This window comes from Filicampus tigris, chromosome 16 (genome assembly GCF_054856515.1).
Source record: "Filicampus tigris isolate MCC_2025a chromosome 16, RoL_Ftig_1.0, whole genome shotgun sequence".
Taxonomy (NCBI): domain Eukaryota; kingdom Metazoa; phylum Chordata; class Actinopteri; order Syngnathiformes; family Syngnathidae; genus Filicampus; species Filicampus tigris.
In genome coordinates this window covers 9644671-9655601 of record NC_141232.1, presented here as the reverse complement: position 1 = coordinate 9655601, position 10931 = coordinate 9644671, and the positions used below count along the sequence as shown (strand labels likewise).

General features: G+C 41.8%; 1 protein-coding gene across 1 annotated transcript; it reads left to right on the top strand.

The window, feature by feature from the left end:
* Positions 1–3955: 3955 nt before the first annotated feature.
* Positions 3956–9756, top strand: cbx7a (chromobox homolog 7a). Its single transcript, XM_086056564.1, has 6 exons — positions 3956–4262; positions 6163–6206; positions 6335–6400; positions 6524–6590; positions 7018–7324; positions 8393–9756. Exons 1-6 carry the CDS (start codon positions 4194–4196, stop codon positions 8833–8835), a joined length of 996 nt encoding a protein of 331 aa, XP_085912690.1. The 5' UTR covers positions 3956–4193; the 3' UTR covers positions 8836–9756.
* Positions 9757–10931: the final 1175 nt, after the last annotated feature.

Genomic DNA, 10931 nt, shown 5'->3' with positions numbered 1-10931 from the left:
TTTTTCCCCCCTGAATAACAGTAATAATCTCCTTCTTTCGGGAAGTGTCACACCGCTAACTTGTAAATGTTCCCTGCAGGAGGAACGAGATAGAAGCGCCGTAAACGTGATTACGTCACCGAGTACCACAGCGTTGGGCAACTTCAATAAGGGAGAGGGCCACCGTTTCTCACCAGCGCTACCAGATTTATGATTAAAAAATGCCACTTTAAAGATTGACACGGCCTACGAATAGCGAAAATCCATTGGAATGCATTGGGGGAAATAGGCCAAGAAAGAAAAAACACCAGAACCTTTGCAAAAAAAATCGCTGATAAACCTCTAATATGCTTTTTCCTGGATTAACGGCGATTGGCTCCTCAAACAATCTCTCTCTCTCTCTCTCTCTCTCTCTCTCTCTCTCTCTCTCTCTCTCTCTCTCTCTCTCTCTCTCTCTCTCTCTCTCTCTCTCTCTCTCTCTCTCTCTCTCTCTCTCTCTCTCATATTACAAACCACAACATATTTAAAATAAATTAACTTGAAAAAATTCTGTTAACACTTTTTAAATTTAACCATTAAGTACCTTTTTTCCTTATGTAAAAGCAGTGATGCTGTTGAAACTGCATAATGTTACACTGATTTACAGTAATATTAAAAACTGTGATACACTAGGGAATAATACCACTGTACCACTGTTTTTTGATGAATACTGGGGGCTAGTACACTACTGTATTTAAATGTTGGTCATTATTTTGAGACATACAATTTTAATGCCGCCAAATACATACTATTGTGGGCTGTTTCAAATGTTATTTTAGGAATATGTGGCAGTCCGCTAAAAACTGGACAGTGGGCTGCAAATGGTAACCCAGCACTTTGTTTGGGCTACTACAGTATCTGTGTTATTTGAAAAATCTCAAAGCACATGACCCAAAATGGATAAATGAAACACCCCGCACTCACTTCTGTTGTGCTTAGTTTTCAATTGACAAGTATTTTACACGTCATACCAGACGCTGATGTGATCAGGCATCTAATTATCTGATTGCGGTGTGCTTTGTTGAAGTGTGTAGATTTGTGGCGATATCCTGACTTCACTGGGTTCCGTATCAGCGGCAATTGCAGTTAAATGCTGGCTCTTCTGTTACGGCTCTGATGCAAGATCTCTGTGCAGTGTCGCTTGTATTTTGAGATCCATCTCACCGCATTTATAGGTCAAAGGTTGGACTAAACATGGATCACTGTTCATTCCCCGAGCTGCTTATCAACTCTTCCTGCTGGCTCATCATCATCATCATCCAGCTTTTTCAGTGGTTGCTGTAGAAACAGTTGCCATGGTGACCGGTGCCCGTAAGTGATGCAAGCATTCCAGGTGCATACAGACCATGACTGTAGACCCTGTGTGTGTACCGCTTTAGTTTTACTGTAAATGATCCAGCTCCCTAACGGGGAACTGGCAGTGATATCTGGGCCTTTAGCAACCGTCCCCTTATTCATCATTTCAAGCTACTCCCAGAGAGCGAGGCAGGGTGTTCAGGTATTACGTTCAAGTTAGTCCATACTGAACTGAAGAATCTGTCACAATGAGCACACTTTTCAACCGAAGTCTCCTCTTTGTAAACATATTTTTTTTGGGTTTTAAGATGTACAATTATTTCGTGGTTGTTTAGGACTTTACTTCTATATTTGGATGAATTGGTGAACATTTTGACCAGAGTGAGTGCAGCGAGGCTTCCCTTTCAACAGCAGATTGCGATCTTTAGTGGCTACCCAACTATCAGGAGTGTGACTCCCTTCAAGTTTCATGCTCAGGCTGGATGACTGCTATTAGCCAAAAGCACTTAAGTTTTGATTGATGCTGGAAAGCTTAATTAGAGGGTACAGTCATGTAAGGAGATCAAATGTATTACAACATATTTTTGTTCCAGTTACTGTTTACCAGCCAATGATTGATGCCTATTTTGTCGATCAATTGATTCATTTTGACGGTTAAAAAAAAAAAAAAAAATGTCTACACAAGAGCCAGGTTATGCTCAAATGGAAGTCCATTCCATGATTTGAGTGCAACAGACAGCAAGGCTCTATCATTTTTAGATTTTCATCTTGTCTGACGGACAGTAAGTAAAAGGCGGTCAGCACACCGCAGTGACCTAAACTTACAATAAAATGAGACCAAATCCACCAAGTATGGAGGAGCCTGCCCGTTGAGGGCTCTGTAAAGGCCTGTTAAAATTTGGAATCCTATAATGAACAGTCAGTCAGACCAAGGAAGACAAAATGGGAGTGATGTGGTTGAACCTGATATACGAGTGACATATGCCTATAGCGGTGGGATTCTAAACTACAGTAGTACCTTGACTTATGAGCGCCCCAACTTCAGGTTTTTTTTAGTTACAAAGTGTCACCTGATTGACTTTTTTCCTTTGTGTTGTTAGACAAGCGGGGCCATAGACGCCGTTGCACTTTCAGCCGTCCATTGACTATATGCCAACGCTCGAAGACAAAACTTCCGTATAAAATCTCAGGCAGCCCAACTATTTCCGGTGACATTCAGACTCCAGAATTCTGTTGATTTTTAAGAAAATTCATTTTAATACATTTCAAATGTAAACAGAATGACATGTCAAGTCATGGAGTTCAAGTCTAAATTAATTCGTCTTTTGTGAGTTTTTGCCAAGCAATTCGGAAATCATAAAAGCAGCGACTTCAGTCGACTGGAGTCCAAATCATATAACCTCTGGTAAAAACAATCACAACTATTGTGCTAAATACACGACTGACTTCCATCTTGATAAATCACGTGATATGGATCGATCTGCGCATGTCACACATCTTGTAAAACGGCTTTTCCGATTTAACGTGATGGCACATGTATACACCAGATCGGACTACATTATGTCATATGTAAAAAGTTGACCAAAGTTCTTCAATCGGGATTGCAATCAGAATGTCAAAAGTCTGCATGTAAACCCGGCTAATGCAACACTTCAAAGTTCAAATTTCAACAAACAAGAGACACTACTGCCTAGCATTGCTGTGTGCCTTTGTGTCAGGTTTCTGGTAAGATCAGCATTCTTAGTTGTTTTTTTTTTTGTTGGGCTGAGAAGATTCAACGTCAATGGAATGTCAACATCCACAGGAACAACTTGACCACCACATCAGCCAGCGTTTTAAAAACGGACATACTGTCCCTGTCTTGCTGCTGTGGTTGACCTGGTGCAAGACAAAAACGCAACTCTCCAGGAGGAAATTTGCAGATCACAGGCGGAGAACCTGACAATGAAGAAAAGGTTCAGCAGTTATCATTTTGCATCTTTGGACAAAGACACAGTTCTTCACCAGGTTAGATGGGCTCAATTAACATGAGGAATGTGCATTAAAAAGAATGCAGCTAATATTACTTTAAAGATGTTTTTTTATTTAAAAAAAACAGATGAATGCAACATAGAGTTCTAATATTTGCAACATAGAGAGAATATCTGCGCTCATATATATATATATATATATATATATGTATATATATATGTATATATGTGTGTTTATACATATATGTATATGTATGTATATATATGTATATATGTGTGTTTATACATATATGTATATGTATGTATATATATATATGTATATATGTGTGTTTATACATATATGTATATGTATGTATATATATATATGTATATATATATACAGTATATATATATATATATATGTAATGTCAATTCAATGACCAAATTCCAACTCCTTAATTTGCACAGTGACCTTGTCCAGGTCTCTCTCTCTCTCTCTCTCTCTCTCTCTCTCTCTCTCTCTCTCTCTCTGTCTCTCTCTCTCTCTCTCTTTCTCTCTCTCTCTCTCTCTCTCTCTCTCTCTCTTCTCTCTCTCTCTCTCTCTCTCTCTCTCTCTCTCTCTTTCTCTCTCTCTCTCTCTCTCTCCACTCTGCTCTAATTTGCGTGCGCGCCCACGCACTTGGGGGCTCGGCCCTACGTAATGGCGTCGGGAGCGCGCGCGCGACTTAAAGCAACGCGTCGTCCCGTGTTGATGTGTCGCAGATTTAAAAAAGTGAGCCAGGAGAACACTGCGTGACGCGACCCGAACATCGAGAAGCATCGGAGGCGTTTTAGCGACCCGGACGAACATTTTGTTTTTCCTTTTGAGCGTGTTTCTGTTCGCTCCTTTTCCAGTTGAGCCTAAACGGAGGCTGCTTGTTTGGAGCGGGGATGGAGCTGTCATCCATCGGAGATCAAGTGTTCGCAGTGGAGTCCATCACGAAGAAGAGAGTCCGAAAGGTGAGCTCCGACACTTTAATCCACTCCACTCAACTTACATAACTTATTTTCCGTGTGTTTTCCGCGTGGTGCGCCCGTGAAAGAGAAACTAGGCCACGCACTTTCCATTCACTCCCAGACACGTTCAAAGTCTTATTTTTATTTCTTGAAGGTGGGACATACACGCTGTTTCATTTCATTTCTGGAGGACGCTCTTTATTTTAATTTGTGGAAGTTGAGTGTTGTCTCGCTGCTGTGCGGTGCAGAGATGCTGCAGCATGTTTGTGCAGGAGCCCACGCAGATGTAGTACACAGCTAGAAGGGGGTGTGTACGTGTGTGCTGTGTGCAAGGTGGCCGACCAAATGCAGGCACATTAGTTTTGTTCCCATGCGCCACTTGTTTGAAATAATACGTACGAATAAAAAAAAACAAAAAAAAAACGTAACTGACTTCTTGTTTACATAAAGTTATGTGTCAATAGTAGTACGCAGCAAGGCGCCAATTGTTCACCATTTGTGACGTAAAGGTTGCGTAACAGCACGTTGTTTACATGCTCCCGTGGCCCCACCTATTCAAGCCCCGCACGGTGTAGGGCTCTAGAAGAGTCGCTCGTGTGGCCGTGCACCGTCACGTCACGCGCGACTCTAGGGAGAGAGAGCGAGAGCGCGCGAGAGAGACTGAAAGGGGCCGCTTACTGACGTCACTCCTCAGAAGAACACCATTCGACAAGGAGAATAATACCCCCGCCTCCCAACATACGCACACTTTAAAGTGGCAGACATCATCACATGCACAAAAGTACACGTTGTACTCTCACGGGTTTCACGTATTGTCATACCCGCAAGGGTAACGAATTTGACTTGGAACAGTTAGTGTGGATTAAGGCATCACAGTGATGTAGTGGTTAGCATGTCTGCCTCACATTTGAAAGCTGACTTTTGGTTGAAGTGGCAGGAAAGAGGGAAGCTGGACTGGACTTCCCTTCTAAAGCTACTGGCCCCGCGACCCAACTCCGGATCAGCAGAAAATAGATGCAATATTGTGCTTTATAGAAATATACAGTAATGACACAATTCAATAGAATGTAAAGAATTGAGTTTGACTCACTGGTTGTGTCACACAAACTTTGTGTAGTGAGCTACAGGAACCCCGCCCTCTTCAGTATTCCCACGTGCATTTTTGCTACCTTTTTTTCAACTCAATGGACATTGTGCCGTTCCTTCTGATGTGTGCTCCTTGGCTACTTGGGGGCAGTATAATACTGACATATATGGAGATGGTCACAAGTTGCTCCTGAGTACTGTAAACTTCAGTAATATTAGGAGTTCTTCACAGTGACTAAAGAATTATATGCCTATGAGGATTTTTATATTATCAATCTAAATGTGTTTTACAACCATTTGTGTTCTAATATTCATTGATCGAGGGGTTATCATTAACACCACAACTCTGATGTGATTCATTAGCCAGTCTATGGCGTTTTGAATTGTTTGTTAGCATTAAGCTAAACAGACTTAAACAAAGCTTTGTGGATGTTTTAAATACACAACGTGTAGTTCTGTTTTTTTTGTAGTCTTATGGCAAACTTCAACCGGGAGTGGCAATAAACATCTTGAAGCCTCTTTTTTTTTTTTTTTAAGAATTGTTCTGTATCTGCCACCTGCAGTGTACTGCCACCAGACAGATTTTGCATCTCAGACTTTTGCTTTGACACTCAAAATTAAATCAACAACCAACACTCATAAATAAACAAAAACACACACTGTTACATCATAACCACGAGCCAAGACTAAACAACTAAAAATCTGTATTCATGCAGACACTGAAAAATGAAATGCTGAAAATTCTTTCCCTTGCTGGAATTTTCCAATTATGATTGTTGGCATATCCACTGAGTGCATATTCCCTGTCTGTCTGCAGGGTAATGTGGAGTACCTGCTAAAGTGGCAGGGATGGCCCCCAAAGTGAGTAATCGCTGACTCATCCCCCAATGACATCATCCCTCACATCCAGCTTGATGACTGACCTGCGCTTCCATATGAAGATTGGCAGAGACGATGAATTTAATGTGTGCTTGTGTGTCTGTTGGCAGATACAGCACTTGGGAACCAGAGGACAACATTTTGGACCCTCGCCTCGTCCTAGCCTATGAGGAGAAGTGAGTGAAGTCCGTCTTGTGAAAGGCAGCGGGATGTCATCTTTTTTTTTTTTTTTTTTTTTTTCCATTGTTGTCCATTTGCTCATCTCTTTGTTTTTGCTTGTGTCTTGGTGACGATCCCAGTCAGCAGAAGATCAGAGCTCTGGCCTATCGCAAGAAAGGTCTCAGACCCAGAAGCCTCGTCTTGCGGGTAAAGTCACATCTGAATATTTTCTTACGTCATTTCAAGTCATGGCTGTTTTACATTTTCATTTTTGGGAGAGACACTGCATTTTTGACTATTAAATTAACTGCTGTAGCAATGTTGTGTGCAATATACAAATGTGGATCCCCAACTTTACAAAAGTTCCGAGCAGCAGTACAGCTCAAAAAATGCAACAATGTGAAGAGAGTAGACCGGAAATAAATTAAAACCATTTCATGGAACAAATATTAGAAGTTAGCTTGTAATATAGGTTAGTGCTTTTGATCGCGTTTCAGCCCCAGCAGCCCGCTACTGGTGCGGCTATACGGTACCTAATTTTGCGGCGATCCAATGAAAACTGGTACGCAAGGAAGGTGCTATCCTCAAAAATATTCAAAGTACTGTCCTTCCATCTCCTTGTGTGTCCTTCTAGAACATCTTCGCCATGGACCTTCGGAGTGCCCACAAAGCCCCGAACAAACCTTCGCCCCGGCTGCGCCTCTCGCTCACCCGCGCCATGAGCACGGATGTGGACCATGTCGAGCGGAGAGGCGCGTACTGTCGCTCAGCGAGGAGGAGGAGGACCAAGCAGCTGGCGTCCAAGAGGAGTACGTGCGCCCGCCCGAACCGAGCCGTCGGGCCTCGGGGCAAAAAGGTGGAGGACTGGGAAGACACCAGCGAAGAAGAGAAGCAAGATTCCGAAAGCACCACAGAGGAGAGACGGGCAGACAGCTTATATGGTTTGTTTATCTGTTTGTTACTGACCTGGAAGTGTGAACTTTGACCTCTTTGGCATCTTAAACTTCTCTTTAGGCAAGGAAAGTTGATTCATATAGCACAAGGCAAATCCTTTATGACTTACAGAGGCAAAGAAGCACAGTGAATATATATCATGATATCATTGTTGTGTTTTGGCATTACTTAAACTTTTTTTTTTTTTTTTTAAACCGTATTGCTTTGCCGCCTTCTGGTGGTATATTGGTGCTTTAGTGAGTTGAGGAGCTTCATTAGACAAAAGTAGTCATTTGCTGCCATGCTGTGACATCTGCAAGCAATTACAGCAGGCCGAGAGTGTTAAATTTGGGGTGACATCAATTACATATACAAGAAAGTGACACCCTCACTAAAAATGTTTGTAATTGTCTATAGATGCCACATGACTGCACTTTTTGTCAAAATGGAACTCCCCAACTCACTTCACCGCAGTTCCATGGCATCAGGATTCCACAAGATGACACCAAAGTATTGCGTTCATTGCTTTGGTGTAAGCGAACGCTGAACTGCAAATACACGGGGTTCACTGTCATGATTTAAAAAGAAAGGAAAAAAAGAGAAAGCCATTTTCTATACTTTAGATTGGCCACACGGGGACTGAGCAATAAATGGATTTGTGAAAAAATATAAACATTTATTAATTTGGATGTTGGAAGTTTCCACCTGTCAATTGCTATATTTAGCTTCAAGACAATCAGATCCTTGTAAACCAGAATTTTTTTGGGTTAGATTTAAAAAATATCTATTCTTTGACACACAGGGAGCAAGTGTTGAGATTTTAGAACTAGTGTAATGTGATCCACTTTCCTGGTATCTCTAAGAAGTCGAGTAGCAGCACCTGGACCACTTTCAGCTTTCTTGTGGTACGCGTAAGAATTACTGCCCGAGTACAATTCAGTTGTATTTAACTTTTTAATACATTTACATTACATTTTTATTCTTCATTTTGTAATGCTGGTCATGATGGTGATTCTTGGAGAGCTGTGGAACTACCACTTGTCTAATGGACTGAAACTGAACTTTCTGTCTTCAAGGTCATTCTGAGTGCAGCTCGCCCCCTGTACTGGAGCGACAAGACCTGGAGATGGATGTGGAGGAAAACGGCGGGAAAATCTGGTCGGAGCCGCAAGATGGATCCGCGGCAGCAGTTGCGTGCGACCAATCAAAGGACAGTGCCTTGGCCCCTGGCGACGGAGCAGCGGACGCGGTTACCGTGGGCAACATGTCAGACGGCGACACGGGTGAGGAGGAGGTGCAGTCAGGGCCCGAGAGTCCCGGCGCGCGCCTGAGAAATGACCTCACCTCGGCGCTAACGGGCGGAGACGCGGCGGTCCACAATCAGAACGTTAGCGCGATGACGGCGACTGCTCAGTCACCGCACCCTGGGAAGGTGATCATGACCGAGGTGACCATCAATTCGCTGACGGTGACTTTTAAAGAGGCTGCCGAGGCGGAAGGCTTCTTTAAGGACTGGTAGGTGAAGGCACATCCATTCAACAACAATAATCAGACTCGCCGCTCATTTTGTAACGCCTGTAATTAAAAAGTCATGGATGTAACCTGTTTACAAAGATAAATTCCTGCTGACAAGACATTATCGCCTTTGAATTGAAAAACAAACAAAAAAAGTGGTGATTTTTACTATCGGGGTTCTTTTATTAAGAATTCTCAAGAGTCAAATAATGAGACAGCGGTCAAACAAACTCACTTCTTCCACGCAGCTACTTTTGTTTTTTATTCTTCAGGTTCTTTTTTTTAATATTCTTTCTGGAGAGTCTGATAGTGAGAGACAGGTCAAACAAACTCACTTCTTCCATGCAGCTACTTTTTACTGAAATAGTTTGAAGTGCTTTCCAGCTACACATCACGCTCAGCAAGTGTATGTTCTTATAGGCGTCTCATTTCATTCGCTCTTCTTACAAATATGTTTGGTAAAGACATCCGGATCTGAGTTTATTTCTGTCTCAACAGAAATAAAACAAAGAGAAGTAATGACTGCTGCTCATGTGAAGGAAGAGGGATGCACAAAAAAAGAAGTGCTGTTGTGTTTGCTGTCTGTTTGTCCGTTTTAAGTACTATAAATGCTACTTGGTTCTATTTTTGTATTACCAGTTGATAGTCCACTCTTTACACTACTAGCCTTTGTGCTTTTCAAAGGAAGAGGTATCATTTTACACTGCTGCTGTTACGCTTTGTCCAATAATGTACCCTAAGCAGACGTACATTAGATCAGACAGTAGAGAGCCTTTGTTATTTATTGCATGTCATGTGTATAAGCTAAACTAATGTACTGTGTATGTGTCTGAATCATGTCTTTTTTGGGGGGAAGAAAAGCAAGTTTTTATTTCGACTGCATTTCCAATAAATATGAAATGAAATGATTGTCTTTCAGAACAAATCTTTTTATCCATGCCCGCTCGTCTGGGGCAATAAGCCATAACTTTATTGGTAATTATAGACATAAGTATGTTATGATAGGAAAGAATGGTCAATGAATGGTTAGCATTATCTGCCCCTGAATGCATGTTTTTAGGGTAACCAGAAAACGGGTAGGTTTTAATGACCTCCCCCACTCCCCCCCTAATAAAAAACTGTTTTCATGTTTGTTAAAACTGTCAGTATGACCTGACAGTAGTCCGTGACAAAAATACGTGTGAGGAAAAACAGCCCTCTCTGGTCCCCCGCTTAAAATTCATTCACTCATTCCTTTTTTTTTTATCCTTATATCAACAGCAACTGCATTTACCATCAGTTGTCATTTTAAAGCAATGTATTTCCGTTTCTTCTAGGATACCCACTAAAAATGTGCACATGAGTGAAGAAAATACAACATTTAATTTGGGTCAATCAGTAGTGCTAACCACAGCGAAGAGAAACACGGAGAGGTAGCTTCAACATTGCAGACTAGTCAATCGAGTTTACGTTGTAGCTTTCTACATCTCCACGAGAGGGCGCGTTGTGCTTAAAAATGATTCTTTCAAATGGTTGCGCTGTATTGACTCCGAGCTACTGGCCTCTTAATTAGAAGCTCAGTGTGTTTCATTAAAGTCAGTTATACTACTTTATCTGCAAATAGTGACCACAAGAAAGCACTGTCGGTGGATCTCAATCGAAAGGATTAACACTGCACAACCGACTACTGTACTGAGCAAGGTTACTGTTTGGGTTCCTGCTGCGAACGTTTGTGCTTTCTTTGCTTGGAGCGTATGTGTCCCTTACGCTGACTTCTCAATCAGAGATGATTCCAAACCGAAAGTAATTTCAGTCAGTACGTCACCCGACGGTTGAATGTGAATTCATTTGAAGTCTACTTTATCTCATCTTTGTCACACTAGCATGAGTAGTTCATGTTTCTTACTAAACAGGATCTGAGACAATTGACCTGATATGTGGTAACTTTGACTTTCAAGCTGCTCTACTTCAAAGTAAGCTATTGACAACGCGTGTGCATCAAGATTCAAAACGCAAAAAACAGCAGAGAAAAATCAGTCATGGTGGTTGACACCGCTAAGCAGACATTTCAATGTTTTGTTCTCTGGCTTTTCAGTTCAACCCACTGCGCGCATTTGCACA